The following is a 17,440-nucleotide window of genomic DNA, read 5'->3' as shown; positions in this document are numbered from 1 at the left end:
TAAATATAAAATTTAAACTCAAGATGAAAATTTAAACTTGAAAAAAAAAGGTTACAATTCTACCAACAAATGTAAATAATCTTTAAAGTCTTTCAAATTAAAGCAAACTAGTTTAAATCAGGTTTGACTGGGAATTCTGTGTGTTTTTGAAGTTTTAAAAAACAGTTAATATACTATTGCAAATTTTTTTTAATGCCTTTTCCAGAGATTTGGGTGAATATTTAACTGGAGTCATCATTCTTTGAAAAACTGAAAGAACTATTTAAAATCATACCCTATTTGGGATTTACTGATATTGGGTTCTACTATTAGAAAGATACTGCATTCAAGAGTAGTATCGGTAACGTATTTTTGAGTAATTGAAATTGAAATTAATTTAATAACTTATGATGTATGTTTTATTAATATGCAGGTTATATAATGGTTATATTCCAAAAGATCACTGTCTTAATCGTATTAAAACTACCATGTTTACAGGAATGTCCCTAGATTTCTGCATACATGCATGCATACAAGCAAAATAGTGAACCATTAGTACCGTGCGCTATACGGAGTTTACCTGTACTTTTATTCAATTTATATAGCAGAAATAATTCATCATAGATGAAAAGATATAAATATATACATAGATAAAAAATAAAATAAATATACCGTAATTAAGTTACAGTGTTCTGTAGGCATTACCGAACTTATTAACACCAGAAACTCCGCCAAATTTAAGCGCAGTTGAAAATAAAAGACAAACATTTGAAGTCTACTTTTCGTAATTGCGAGTTGTATGTACCTAATTACGGGAGTCATGAAATTGACAATTTCTTGACAAATATGTGCACGATTAAACTATAAAACTAATCTCTTATTAATACTGATCAATAATTTCAGAAATTTGAATCGAGTAAGTTTACCGACATCGAATAAAAACAGCAATCAGCAATGCAGCCGTCACATTAATCAAACTAGATAACAAGCCAGTAAAAAATGACGATCGGGTCATGACCGATGCGCTAAAAAGCCTTTTTAGCATTTAAATTCAAAAATCGTACTATTTTGTTACGATTCAAAATATAATTGATATGCTATTGTATAAAATTATTATTGACCGACCGTTTTCTTACTTTGCGATCAAAATAAAAAACTCCCGTAATAATGTACTATCCCCGAATAGTGTACATTTACCTTAATAGATCATAATATTGCTTTTTTAGTTGACTGCTTCTTACAAGATAAAACAATTTGTTCTTGCTCTTACCTATCATTAGATATATAAAATTACTCTTATTTATAAATTAATTTGTTTCCGGATAAGTTTGCTCACTCAAATTCATCGATTGGTTCGTCTTCAATAAAGCTACGTCATTAAATAGTCATCACAATAGTTCATAGGACTCGTTAAGTTCTGATTGCAGTTAAACATCAAAAAAATATTTAACAAAAATTATAAATACCTTGTGCATTGATAGCGATTGCTGCTGTTCTTGTGAATGAAAACTTTAATAATTGCAATGATAATAAAAATAGCTTCTACACGATGACAATGAAATGATAATTTAAACTATTTTTACCCAACAGGTGCCTTGTCCCGAACGTAAAGTATTTTTTGCGCAATTAACTACATTATATATAAAGTACTCACTTCATAAATGGGTCCTGCTTTTTACCATGTTTTCTCGACCAAGTCTAATTATAAAAGAATTAAAATTGGTTTTCCATATTTTAGATTTGACAGATCGTTCATACATTTATACAAAGATATGCAACTGCAGAGTGTTTTATTGATGGCCGTCAAATGGCGCCATCTTAAACGCCTACTTTAGAGTTCAATGAGTTTTTAACAATAAAATCGTAGATAGAACAAGAGTTTATAGATAAACTATTATAAACTAAAAAATAAATTAATATGCAATCAAACTACTTACTTCAAAATTTGTATGACCTGAACTACAAATTGTGTTAATTAACATTTGTAAAACACAAATAAATATGTTTCCAATTGAAAATGGCGCATGTCGGGCACTGCTGCGAATGACAGTGCAAAATCCTTTAAAAAAGAGTATCGTGTAGTGCATTTTCATAATAATGCATGAGTGATTCAACTTAAATTATAAATATTAATAATTATATAGGTTTGAAATTCAATCAAGATTTTACCAATGTTGGCATAAAAATCCTATTTGTTATGGGTGAGATTCGAACCGGGTTTCTGAGGCTGCTACATCATAAAAAGGTCGAGTTTAGAGTTCTAGCCGACTACGCCAATAGGGTTTGGAACTGTGTCAATTACTTTATTAGACATTTTGGGTCTTATTTTGATAAATATTGTTTTAAATGTCAAGTACTGTATATTCGTGTATAAAATTTCATTATTGATTAAAAAACTACATAATAAATTAAATAATATTTTTTTATTTAATATAAAAATATTCTAATGAAATAACTATTTTAAAAAACCAAATAAAACTATATAAAATAAAAATACAAATAAAATATAATTTTATTAAAATTCAAATATTATAGTGTCCTGTGGATATTAAGCATATTATATCAAGTTTAAATAAAAATATATTTTTCATTATATTTAGGATTTATTTTTATAAATATCAAATATTTCACTAAAACAATGATTTTATATTCATACATATAGCAGTTTATTTAAATTTAATTTTCAACAATTGCATTTATTATTATTTCATTCAACTACTTCAACATTTTTCTATAATATAGTACAGTAATAAAATCATTTGGCTTATAATAATAATATAAACACATAAATGAATAATGTACATTATTCTATAAACATCATCTACACATCGTCTATAAATAATTCAGCTTATATGTTATAATAATTTTTTATTTTAGTTCAAATTTGAATACATGGTTTAAGCATCGTAACTTATAAACTATGTACTTCTAAATTTTCAAATTAAATTATATTTGTACATTATGCACATTACACATACATATATACATTCAAAAATTTCAAAGTAAACTATATGTCTTGGTAAAAAATATCAACGAAAAGACCAACTCTGTAATATTAAGGACAAACACAAACACAAAGATTAATAAATAACTACGTCACAACAATAAAATAGAACATTACTTTCATAACTATCCACTCATAAATAATATTAATTAATTCATTGACTATTAAGTTATTAATGGAGGAAGGTATTTTGCATTTGCAGTACCATGCCCTGTAAGTATTTATACGTCCAATGTTATTTAAGGTAGAGTTCTGATTAACTAAACATGTAGTATAGTACTTTTGAAATAATGTCCATGTAGGTTTTCATGAAGGATATATTAGTGGCTTCATGAAGAAATGCAGCACTTATCTAATGTTTTGTGATTGGATTTCTTGATTGTCCTATAATCATCCTTGTAGCAGTATTTTGTAGTTTTTGTAATTTGTCTAATCATAGTTAGCTTTTGTTTTCTACATTGAGACAGCTATTTCATTAATGGGTACATCATGTATTTCATTAATAGGTATAGCATGTACAAAATCTTTTTAGCTCGGTTAACTTTATTTTTATGTGTATATTGAAAATAAATTTTTTGTCCAACGTCAGTCTCAAATATTTAACTTCACTATTCCATGGGATTACAATATCATAAACTTGAAGTGTTAGCAATGGGATTGGATTTGGTAAGGAAAACTGATTCAGTTTTATCATAATTTATTTGACAAAAATTGTAAAATTTGGGATTATTCTATTCTCCAATGAAAACTTATTAATTCTAATGTGAATTTCCTTCTCAACTATTTTACTTAAGTGACTTAGCAGACTAATCGGCCTGTATCAGCTTTTGTGTAAATGTCTTTGCCAAAATCTAAATACCATGTCTCACATCAATACGAACTGAACGTTTTTTAAATCATTCAAATAGATTGAACAGTGATGAAAAAATTGATGCAAAATGCAAAAATTTTCAATTTCGATTTTTGGACGATTACTAAAATTAATTATACGGAAAGCTAATTACGCTACCGGATGTTTTAGCAGATGCATGCACAATATACACATTGAAATCCAATTTGAAAATGTCAAACTAAAATCATGAACTTTTATTTACGCTTTTTTTCAACACGTTTTACTAAATTTGAAAATATCAAGCTAAAACCATGGACTACCTTGTATCGTTTTTTTCAATATATCACTATTTCAATTCAATCATGGACTGCTTACTATTCACGCTTTATTAAAAAAAAAACAATCTACTCAATTTGAAAATATCGAGTTAAAACGATGGACTACTATTCACGCTTTCTTTTTTAAAAACAAAATTTACTTAAATTTGAAAATATCAAGTTAAAACCATGGACTACTATTTATCAATTTTTTTTAAACAGAATTTACTCAGTTTGAAAACATTAAGTTAAAACCATAAGCTTTTTTTTAAACACAATATACTCAATTTGAAAACTATAAAGTTAAAACTATTGGACTATTCATTATTAATCATGCTTTTTTCCAACACATTTTACTCAATTTGAAAATATTAAGTTAAAGCCATGGACTACTTCTAATTACTATAATGCTTTTTCTTTGAAACACATATTACTCAATTTGAAAAATATCAAGATAAAATGATGGACTATTCACACCTTTTTAAAAGCACTTTTTACTCAATTTCAAACAAGGAATTACTCGCGATATGTATTAAAACATTGTCTGTTGTACAAAGAATTCCAGTGATACATATTTGATACATATTATCAAACACGTAGTTATTGACTCGTTGCGTATAAAAATAAAAATTAATTTAACTCATATACAACAAAGTCCTCTAAAGCAGCTGCTAGAAGCCCCAAAACTGAACACGGAATGACTACTGTATAAACACTACTTTGATCACTGATTTTATACACTTTATTTATAATTTGCGAATATTGATGTGGAGTCTTTACTCATCACACAACGCGGTAAACACTTTTCTGAAAGATTTGTCGTCCTAAACTTTGATAATATACATATGAATGTTGCAGAAGTACTCACAGCTTTCCAAATCCAGTATATTCCAGTATATTTGACAATTGCATACAATTATTATTAAAAGATACATTAGCTGATAACTGTAAATAATAATTATTAATTAAAGATCTTGTAAATTCTAAGTACTTCGGCACATATTATCATTTGCATAATTTATAGCAGTTTGATCTATATAACTGATGATATTTCAAACCGAAGAATAATTACACACGTACTCTTTTCACCAAAGTCGCCATTACAATGATGACAAATGACTTCATACAAAATGGACGGCATACATAAATAAACACAATGGCCGCCACCCACCATAGATTATGTGATGATGTGAAGATGTCATTAAGTCGTACAAATGTACAAAATGTAAATTCAATTCAGAACTAAAAACAATCAAAATATCAAAGTGTGCATTCTTAAAGTTAAATGGATGAGTGGATTTGTTTGAAATATAATATAGTAACAATGAAAACTTTGGACAATTGAAAGAAAGGTAAATTACGATGCTCTCGCATCATTAACCTTCTTAAAATTTCTTTCTTAAATATTAACCTTCTTAAAATTTCTTTCTTAAATACTTTCTAGTACTTAAATATTTAGGATTGCGTTACGTTTAATATCCCATATGGAGTAAACATTAAATATTGTTCTATAAGTTGAATATGAGCAGGAAGATTATTTAAATTATTTATATATTTATATATATACTTAATTCCTGCATTGTTTCTTATGAATGCATTTACATCTGAAAATTATTTAAAACATTATCATATGAATTATTTAAATAATAAAAATTGATTTTATTAGAAATCTTTTATTTTAGCCCCTCAACACTCAGTTCACAATTACAAAAATATACAATAATATTACATTTGACCTATTAAACTAAAATAAGTAATGTATCATTAAATAGTATTCATACAAGATTACAATATATCTACATTACCATGTGTTTGTCAAGGCAGATGAGTATGTTTTTTTGAAAATGGAGTATTTTCTTGTATTGAGGGTATTATTCTATAACTTCATTTTGGGTTTGTGCAGTTTTTTAATACTTAAATACACATTCTCTATCATTTTTCTAAATAAAGTATTTAGAGTTCTTATTCTTATAAAAATTAATTAAATTACATTGCAAATAGATATTTCATGTCAAATAGTAATAATACAATAAATCAAACAATTCACACAGTCAAAAATGTCGAATAGACCATACAACTTTATACAAAATTTACAACAAACTTAATGCAGTCGAACTAGAGCTATGCTGTTTACAATTTTATTAAATATTTAAAGACAACATCATAATTAGTAAAGATTTGGTACATATATACAAGTTTATCATATAGTTTTTTTAAATTAATTGCATAATTTAAAATCTATATCCATATCTCTTTAAAAATAAATTAAAAAAAATAATTTTGTTATTATAACATTAGTTTTGTAGTTCATAAACCACTCACAGTCAATAACTTATGTACATTTCAAAAGTTAATGTAACTTTTAAAATAGAAATAATTTATATTTTCAATCTAGGATGATAAATTTAAATTCAAGCTATATTGCAAAACAAAATGTCAAAAAGATTATTAAAATAAATATTAAAAGTTACATAAAATATATTATAATTGTCGAATCTGCCTTATTTTGAATTTGTTACATTATTAAATCATATACTTTATAATATTTAAAATATTCGGTAATCTAGAAATAGAAACATATATAATAATATGTATGTAAAATATATTGTAAAGTAGTATCACATAATAGTGGATGCATACTGAGAAAGCATCGCAAAAGCCAAATGCGAGTTGCAATAAATGAATTAATTGTCCATCAATAATAATGTTACTCTTATCACAAACTTATAAATTTCGTAAGATGCGTTCTTGCTTGGCTAAGGTTTTCATAAAATATATTATCATTTAAATCTATCACATAGATTATATTTTTTTTATAACTCGAGACATATCTGATTGGCACTTCAGTTGTCTCCACATATTTCATATGATATAATATCTTAGTCACTCTTACCAGGCACAAGTAATACTTTTTATGTAAATTACAAAATCTGTCTTAATATAAATACGATTGTTTTAAGTTCATAATAACATATTAAATAAAAAACACAATACTACACCAATACTGTCAGTACATCACTATCACTTGAAGCTGTTGACATATTTATCGATCTTTTGCCAAAGTCTTTATTAAGGTTGTCAAATGTCCCAGTTGTGTTTTTCCTCATATCAGGATTCTGAGCTTTGTATAGCAGAATTTGACTGTTTCTATGTGCTGTTTTTAAATTACAATCAACATGCAACAGATCTGCATCCACATGCACCAAATCCGGGTTTAATGATTTGTTCTTGTGTAACCTTTGACTATATTCATGCATAAAATCTTGTGCGGTAGTACTTGGTCCAGCTAAAGCCTCACCAGGTATAGGTCGCACTAAACTCACATTAGGGTTTAAGTCCTGACTTGATTTATGATGATGCATTTCCACGCTAACTTTTGGACTTAACTCTATGCTGGAAGTAGTCAAACCTCGAAGGCTCCCAAGGCTTCCGCCCATCGTAGTAGTAGATCTTTCTTCTTTTAAAGGATTAGCGTATCGCCGAAAGTTCTCTTCATTTTGTAAATTATTTGATTTTTCTTCTTCAGCACGAAAAGCATCAGATGGTGAAGGTGTCAAGCCCATTCCACTTATAGAACGACCACGCATCCTCTGTCTCATGACAAATATTCCGAGCACAACAGCCGCAAGGACTATAATTGACATTACACAGATCTGAAACCAGAAACCAACAGAGTTAACATTTATTTTTCTCTGTTCATACTAAAATTATGCTTCACTTCAATTTAATAATAAATCAGAATTTATTGTGGGTATTTTACATCAACGCTCATGTCTATTTAATTCTCACATTGCGACAATAGAGAATTTGGCTATACTATTTAACTAATATAAAACTTTTTTTATTCACTAAATGAATAGATTATTTAAACACGGATCTTCCATTATTATCTGAGCAAATTATAATATTTTGGTAATCGTGTAATAAATAGCATAGATCAATTGAAATTAATTTACAAATGGGCAAATATACACACCAATGCAATAAAATATTCTCCTCCTTGAGTTTCTGAACTTAAAAGCGCAGTCTCCACTTTAACTTCTCTGATAGCCCCTGGTAATGCTCCATCACTAGATGCTGCTCCACGTGATATTAATTCGCCCAACAACCGGACAGACAAGGCAACAATTTGTGCTCCTGCATTTCCACCAGGAGGGGAAGACTAAAAGTAATTCATTAAATTATAATATTTTCAATAACCTTTGGGTATTCAAAATTTTTACCAAAATCTTTGAAAAAAAACAAGTTGATAAGGTAAGATAGTGCTGATCACAAAAATTCTTCGCATATTCTTTTATGAATAATTGCAAAATTCAGAACATTTTTTCTCGAGATAGTTATCTCCTAAATTTACTTCATTTCAAATTTCTACTCACCACTGTAACTTCAACTGTGTCATTAGATCCCGTCTTCATCTCACACAAGACGACAACTATATGCCTTAAATCCGCTGTCGGCTCTATTACTAATCTCGCTCCCAGAAGGGTTCTAAGGGCATCACATAAAGTTTCCGATGTAGCTCCTCTGGGAGCTTTGCCTGTTTCTAATAAAGCAGACACTCTAGCACATTGTTCGCCTAAAGCCGCCTGATTAGGCCAACAATCAGGAGATGCCGGAAGAGCAGGAGGAGCCACACGGCGAGAGGGCTCTAAAGCTCGGCAATCGCCTCGGGCTATACATGGAGAAGAGAGGCAGGATTCCTGAGGAGCTGGTACACAAACCTAGAAATAAGAAAATTCTTTTAGTTGTGGTTGAAAACACTTTTTCAATTATTTTAGTTGCGGGTGTGATTTCGTTAGGAATGTTTCAAATTCCTATAATTCAATATTCATCTTTCATTACTATTAACTATAATTGTCTAAAACTGTTCATATTATACGATTAAATAATAGAATCGTCATTTTACTGATTTATTAACATTTGCAGGGTGAATTGTATTAATTGTCAATCCATGATGAAATAAAAATAATAAAATTACCTCATGCGGTGCACATTTTGTAGAATTGACACCAAGGCAATCCTGAAGGCCACACCAAAGATTCGAGCAACGTTGAATACCCTGCACGCACGTGCAGGTATTGCATTCGTTCAGCCATGTGGAATTAGGAGGCGCCCAACAACCGGAACCAGAGGTTTCTGTAAGAAAATACCAGATATAGGGTAATTTATAATTCTTCTTCATATTTGATCAAGGTGAAAAAGATCAAATATTTGTTTAATTTAGTGCTCGTTACATTGATTAATGCATTTTAATTTAGACCAATAATATTTCCAACTCTTTAATATTGAAATAAACTCACCTATCTCGCAACGTTCTCCGGCTCGTCCTGGTGGACACAAGCAAGTGTAACCGCCTATTCTGTCTTTGCAAGGAGCTCCCCCCTGACAAGGGCTTGATGCGCATTCGTTCACATTTATACGACAGTCCGGTCCTGTGAATCCTCGAGAGCACTCACAACGAAACCAACCGGGACCTCCAACACAAGTGCCCCCATTGTGGCATGGCTGAAAGAGGAATATAAATATAAAAAACTTTTTCTTCACACATATTGATAGATCAATTAAAATTATGACCACGCTGTTAGTATTCGTGTTTGCAAATTAATTATATTATCTTACCTCTCCGTGGCATTGGTCCAAAGGTTCTTCACATTGTGGTCCAGTCCAACCAGCTAGACAATTGCATCTGCCTCTTTGAAGATCGCAAATTCCTCCATTTAAGCATCTTCCTGTTACACCTTCACAATCATCTTCTGAACCTCCTGGTAAAAGAAAGAAGAGGTAATAGGTCAGAAATCGTAGAAAAATCATAAAAAATGTCGATAACATATTACGAATATTTAATATTATTATTACTAACCTATAACACCAGAATTTGACATTTCCGAGCAGAGTCGTCCACGTGTACCGGCAGAACAAAGACATGTAAATGCTGCTCCATTGGGTCCACCTAGTAGACAGGTACCATTGTTTTGGCAGGGATTTGGCATACACCCATCGTTTGCTGGAAACAAAATTAAAATGATTAACTTAAAATCGTTAAAATTCCTTATTTTATTTAATTAACAAATTAAATTATCATGGAAAATAAATCGAGAGAAATAACTAGAATACTAGCACAGAATTATATCTGTAAGTTTATTGCTGATTAAAGTAATTAATTGAGAAAAGGTATTGATATTTTAAATTTAGATTCATCGTATGCTGATGATACTGATGCCAAACACCTGTTTCACCAGGAAGACGTCAATCTTTACACCATTTTAAGCAACAGAGGATAAAACATTGCGTTCTCAACTCCAAGAGTCTATATTTCCCTCAAATTTGATTCCTTAGATTTATTTCACCATTAATCAATGTAGATAAACAATAAAACGCCTACTTCTTCAGTGGATGTCATATTTTGAAATAAAACCTGTGATATAGACATAGTTATTTTGACTTTGAGTCCTTAACACCGACATAAGACAGTATTTTTGCTGTATTTCATAAGCTTCGACGTTTATGACTTGACGCTAAAATAATGTCAACGACGTAACTGTAAAATATTGTATATTCTAAAATCCAAACTTTTTAACTGTTTGTTAGAGCAAGTTGTCCAAAATTGAGTAAACCATAATAATTTACAACATTAGCAAGAATATAGAATATTGATAGAAGATCGATTCAGATTTGAATAGCAGATAAAAAAATGATTGATATTTCCCTTCCGATAACATTTAGAATCTAAAAACATGTGATAAACTCGATATAGGTTGTAATCCTATGCATATAGCAATGTAGCTGGAAAATTTTCTATAAATTTTATAGATGTTCTAAATTTCATAAGAAGTGAAATTCATTTTTCAGCCGCTAGCCTGCCCACCGGACCATTAAAGCCCAAATCACCCACTCATTTAAATTCATTTCTTTCATTTGGTACTGTATTATTTTAGAGTATATTGTAGATCGCAGAATAAGTTTTTGTTAAAAAAATTGCACAATGTTACTTAATGTGTATTGATAGTTGTAAAAAGCAATAGAACAATTATAAATCTCAAAAATCTCGTTCCTAATAATATTTAGTTATTTCCCGTGGTATACTCCTTGTTCTGTCTCTCGTGTTTCGACTGTGTGTTATATTTATTATTTTTTATTCGTTCGGAATGAGAAACCAAGAACCTTGCAGGGCATCGCATCCGAGTCCGGTAGCGTACGTATGGAACGTCGTTCACGGTCTGAAGGGTTCGCGAACTTGCCGGCCCGACTGTGTGCAAAGCACCAGTATGGAACCAATTACATCCTACAATGAACGCGAGTATTGTACAGAACAGGACTTTCGGATAACAAATATTTGAAAATCCGGTAGGATTTCCTAAATCCAATAGAGAAAAACTCGAGTCGATCCTTGGAACTCCAAGTGACTTCTTTGACTTTGATATCAAGTTCTGGTTCCTGAACTCGTGTGATGTGAATTTTTTAGAAGCTGCCACGTTTTGGAAAACTCATTCGTTTGTAGGAGCCAAAAATAAGTATGTAATATATATGCATTATTTTTCTAATTTTTTTTCAAATATTTTCACAAAAAATCTTTGGTCTGATATGAGTATCTTTACTGCTTTAACTTAATTTAGAAGTCTAATTAGTATAGTTAAAATTGTTTAATTAGAACGATTTTTTTTGCAATCGGAATAAACATTCTATGAGCTATTTAGTACAATTGTAATCACCCACACATAAAATTATTGCACTAAATTTTTGTAAATGAATAGTTGTCACTCCAATGAGTGATTCACAGCACAGGTCTCCAAAGATTAGAGTGAATTTAATTTTTTTTTAATTTTTGAAGGCAATTTTTATATTTTATATATTTTACAGTTATTTGTTTCATAATAAAATTATTTTTACGCCTGTCCTAAAATGAACAATAATTAAAATTGTACGATTGAAAAAATACAAGTCTTCTGGTCATTGCTAAGGATTAGACAATAATTAACCATTTTGTAAAAAGTAGGTACAATTTGTAGGTACTATACATAGAAATTATAGTTGTTATTAGTTATAGTAGTTAATCATAAAAATATAAGCCCTTGATTATGAGAAATTACAAAATTTAATTTTTCAAATTTATTTCAGAATAAAAATGCAAATATTGAAAATAGGAGTGTATCATTTGACTATCTAAGAAAAATTACTAATCAAAATATGAAGTACTCATTAATAGATTGATCGTTTTGTGAAAATACAGCAGAATTTGTTGTATGCTATGCTATTGCTCATTTTAGTTTATGAATCAATATGATATATGTCATATTGCATTCGTACTATGCAAATTCTCCTCCCCAATTCGTCCCTGTTCGCTTTGGTTACGTAGCGTAACCGAACTCATTCATATCAGTGATTTATTTTTTTATATAGAGAAATTTGTCTTGGCTTATGGTTTTATATTAACAATAATCCTTGACATGAAAATATTAAAATGATCACCTGCCGGCATACTGTTTCACATCAATACTTATATTGTTTGCATGTTGGTTTCTTTAAAGTTGTTCGGCTTGAGAAAATAACTATGTTAAAAATACATTCTTATTGTGTGAGATAGCTAGGAAAATTATGTTAAGTATAATAATATATCCACGAGATAAATATGGTTAAAACTGGGATTTTCAAAAATATTTTTTTTAAGTTTCTGCCCTGTACCTGTAGCTCTGAAGAACCGCATCGCACGCAAACACTGGATTTATAAGAAGTAACCGGTACATATACTTCGATCAAGAATAATCCGAAACAAATTAAATTGCATAAAGTACGAACAAAATATATGAACGCACAAATATTACCAATACACACAACTCATCATCTCTGAACGATATTAATGGTACGAATAAATTTAACGCCATGCCATAATTACAGAACATTAAATGATAGCAATACATCTATAAGAGTATAAAGAATATAGAGATACGTGTATATATGGCGATATATTGATACAAAGGGGCGGATTTAGATTTCGGACTAATTTACTGCAGAAAAAAACACCAAAGATGAGAATGCAATAAAAACACTAATACCACTTTGCTAAAACAAATCCTTTAAGAGCGCCTTTAGTGAAAACTGATCAGCAATATGGAATTGACAATATCAAAACAGTGCAATGAACTTTGCATTGGGACTCATTTTATTTGCCAAAAGTCATTATTATGAAATTGCCTTAAAAATAGCTGAACTTAAAAAACACTAAAAAAATTTAAATGCTAGAAGCTTATAACAGAGATTATTTAAACTATAAATAATATGTTATAATTGCCATGAGCATAGATAAAAGAAAGGCCTTTTGGTGCCTTCACTTGGGGGCTAGGGACTCATTGCAATAAGGGTAAGTACTAAAGGCGTTTTTTCACAGGATCCTAAAAAATTTTAAATTATTTTTTGTCTCGAATGTACAAGTAAACTGTCTTGTATGATATTATCATAGCTGTGCAGGTCCGTCATGTTATATAAAATTGTACTATCATAAAATTGCGGTTTGTATTATTATTATCTACAAATTTTAAATTTTATATATGTTAATTTGCTTCAAATTTATCAATCTTTGTTAATGTGTAACAATATTTCCAATAATCCAATAATTAAAATATAATGTATTTCAAATCCGGCCCTAAATTGCACGCATAGCGTTTGAGAATTTTTTTACTAAAATATGAACGCCGATGCTGAAGCGAAATGGCAAAAAAGAAACTATGTTCCTTCTTCTCGGCCATTCTTTACTTCGTTGCAAATCAGTGATGGCCAAAAAATATTATTAAAATGAAGACAACGAAATAAACTTAAAAATTTAGGAAAAAACTATAAAAAAAAATGGGAATTAGAAAACCAATTATAACAGTAATCTTTCGCCAAGGTTCCAAAAGGCACTGCCACTGAATGAAATATCGTTACGCACAAAACAATCTGCAATAAGTACAATAAATACAATTTCTTATACCCATTATTATTTTCAGCCCAAAGTGAATACTTAAACCGCCAATTTATCATCCCTGATCAATACTTTTTCTATCTTCTCCAAGCCGAAGTTGAACTAGACAGTGGTCACGCACCGAGTTAGTACCAGCACGCCATTCGCATATTGATAAAAATTATTGGATTTTATTATGTATTCTATGAACTAACAACCAAATATTTATGATGTCATAAACTTTTTTACGCATATTATATTTGTCTCTTGTCTCTTAGAAAAATAATAGAAGTCACCAACATGGTGATGATCAAATGACCACACAACTGAGTTTTCAACACACAAATTAGGGGGAGGAAACCCCAATAATTTCTATATAAACTGAACTTCGTTCATTTAATTTATAATTATTCGCATATTTCATTCTCGTAAAAGTTGTTGTCTGCTGATATATGATTCAAAATATTTACGTTCTCAATAAGAAATATGCATTTTGTATTGAGACTTGGTCATTGTTCTTTATCACAGCATGCTACCTATGAAATACAACATATAGTGTATTGTGTATATCAAAATAACATATTCGAAGTCTATATACAGGCAACAATAAAGATGTTCTTAAGGAATGAATGATAAAATGTAATTTTGAGAACAATATGTCATAATCATCATTTGTTATAGATGTTTTGATATCACCGACTATATACTCATCAAAGTAATCACATAGATATCATTAGATAAATAAATATAAAATAGAAATAGTGGATCTTGAGAAACTCATTTTTTTAGGTTCATAATCATATTTATTACTTAATAACTAATTAATATGAAATTTTCAATTTTAAGTTTCAATTACACGTTATGTTTGCAAGTTTACTACAAGCGAAAGGAGTAAGTGTGAAGTACTGATTAAAAATAATAAATGCACTGATAATTTATTCATTATTCCAAGTGTTTGTTAACGTGCATAATATTTTAATTCAGGATCTCTTATCTAAATCAATTCAAGCATAAATCTCTTCATCTATTCTTCGAAAAATGTAATCACATCACTAGATTTCTAAGCAATTTGAATGCAACAAATTCAGTTAATAAATGTTTCCTTCTGTGAATGAACACATATAAAAATTTATTTACACTCATTGTGTTTTTTAGAGAAACCACAAAGTCTCATCAATTGTCCAAAGTTAGAAAAAAATATACAAGTGCATGTAACAATGAACTATGAATATAATTAGTGAAAATGGGTTTTAGTAAAACTTGGGGGACCATATCTTTTTCTTCGCATGAGCGACCACCGGTCAAACGATAATGTACTTAAGACACGATATTTCTGAATGTATATTATTTATGAAATTCTAATGACATTATTATGAATTCATAGTTAGAATTTTTGGAATAACTCAATTTATGGAGGAGCGAGCAATAAAACGCATTTGGAATTTAAATTTTGAAGTAGTACTTCAATTTTGGGATCTTTATAGCAAGGGAAGCAATATTTGTATGAATATAAATCATTTGTGTATGATTGTAATTTGTTTGAATATCAAAACTATGGATAAATAGTTTTTATATTAATCGAGGGTATAAAATTGTTTTATGATAAATTAATATGATACCAAATAATTCTCTGAGAATTTTGTTTTATTATATATTAAAACATCCGTTTAAAAAAATAATTTTAATTGATTTTTTCCATTTATTTAATCCTCTAGACTTAATTAAGTTTTGAATATAACCGAAACGGAAAATTGAAAAAATTTAACCAATTTTTATTTGACTATTATATTTATAATAATTGCCCATGCATAAATTGTATACATTGTCTATAATTGTATACATAAATTATAAAATTTATGATTTACTTTATCATGTGAATAGTTAGACGTTCCACACGACAGCTTTGAAAGTTCAATTCACAATATTTATAAAACATTTAGTCCCTAATCCAGCATGAAAGCATTCGATCGCCTGGCACAACGGGAAGTTAGCGAGCAAGTTCAGTACAGCTAGCAATAAATCTTTTAAACGAAACCTCGGAATGAATTAAATACAAACACCGCTGATATTTAAATATAATGGAAATAGGGAATAAACTTCAAATTTACACGGTCCGATGCTTAACGGGCGCGCACTTTGATTAACGCGCGCGGACTACGGGATCGGACGTAAGACATCGCTGCAGAACGGATGTTTAGATTTGCGATTGCGGCTATTGAAATTGTACTGTCAATTCACCTAGAATGGAAGATAATGATATAAGACTTATGAATAGTTGAATAGACTGAGGAAGGAATTCAATATTAAAAGCAGGAGAAATTGGCAATAATAAAAAATATACTTCTTAAGATTGAAGGTCACCCGCAACAACTAGTTAACACCAAAAGACAGACTGTTGATGCCGATACTACTTGCTCCCTTTTAGAAAAATTATATTGTTTTAATGGTACCTGATGTCACAAAGGTATATTACGTTGGCAACTATGTAAATGCGGATTTTTGTCATAAATTCTTTATTTTACAATGTATTGTCCATTTTGATCAATCGCTTTTTGTCATGTTTCAAGCAACACCTCATCCCACTTCCATAAAACTTCTGGCTTTTATCATCAAAAATTTTTATCACCTAACAGCCATGATAATTTAGCTTCAAGGAGTTTTTTCAAGATTGAACAAAAAGTAACCAGAAGGTGCAAAGTCAGGATATAGTGGATATGGTAAAAAACATCCTAACAACGCTCCAATGATTTTGCCGAGTGTCCAAAGATATGTGACGTCAATGATGGAATAAATCACCGTTTAGATTTAGGTAATTTAGGCCGCTTTTCTTTGATTGCGTTGTTAAATTTCGTTATTTGTTCAATGTGGACATCAGAATTGATCGTTCGGTTGGATGGTAAAAGTAAAAGTAGACATCTTTGAGTAAAAAACCGCCAGAACGAAATTTGGCAAACCAATGTTGACACGACGTTTTTTAAAGCTTCGTCACCATAAACAGCTTATACCTTTTGTGATCTCAAGATGTCTACGTATTTTGCAGAAATAGGCCAAAAGAAAGCCACGCAATCGATCAAAAATCTCTTTTTCAATGATGGACATCTCAATTGCCTGCAATCTATTATTAAAAGGTATTCATTTTTAACTAAATAAATTAAATTAAATCTAAGTTAAAAACCGCACTTACTTAGTGCCAATCTAATAGTTATGACATAAGGTAGGGCGGGGCTAGTGAGCAAATTTTTACTTGAACGGATGTATCTCCTTAATGAAAAGTCTCAATAAATTGCTATACGGCTTAATGCATTGTGTTTAACGCTATAACAAAAGTGTTAATACTATTTTTACAATAAGTAAATTTAAAAGCAACAGCTGTT

At 29.7% G+C, this 17,440-nt stretch overlaps 1 protein-coding gene across 1 annotated transcript in view; it reads right to left on the bottom strand.

Moving 5' to 3' along the window:
- Positions 1-6,745: 6,745 nt before the first annotated feature.
- Positions 6,746-17,440, bottom strand: part of LOC113373663 (protein jagged-1b) — a 363,880-nt gene continuing 353,185 nt past the window's right edge. The window contains exons 18-26 of the mRNA XM_026613946.1: positions 14,593-14,602; positions 9,993-10,136; positions 9,752-9,894; positions 9,433-9,637; positions 9,111-9,268; positions 8,509-8,853; positions 8,109-8,294; positions 7,577-7,785; positions 6,746-7,465 (exon numbers count right to left, since the gene is read on the bottom strand). Of these exons, the coding sequence (XP_026469731.1) occupies positions 7,126-7,465; positions 7,577-7,785; positions 8,109-8,294; positions 8,509-8,853; positions 9,111-9,268; positions 9,433-9,637; positions 9,752-9,894; positions 9,993-10,136; positions 14,593-14,602 (1,740 nt within the window). The 3' untranslated portion in view covers positions 6,746-7,125. The remainder of the gene's footprint in view (positions 7,466-7,576; positions 7,786-8,108; positions 8,295-8,508; positions 8,854-9,110; positions 9,269-9,432; positions 9,638-9,751; positions 9,895-9,992; positions 10,137-14,592; positions 14,603-17,440) is intronic.

This window comes from Ctenocephalides felis, unplaced genomic scaffold (assembly GCF_003426905.1).
Source record: "Ctenocephalides felis isolate EL2017-DRISC unplaced genomic scaffold, ASM342690v1 CF-g0.4_SCAFFOLD_01604, whole genome shotgun sequence".
NCBI lineage: Eukaryota > Metazoa > Arthropoda > Insecta > Siphonaptera > Pulicidae > Ctenocephalides > Ctenocephalides felis.
This window is presented reverse-complemented; position numbering and strand designations above follow the sequence as displayed.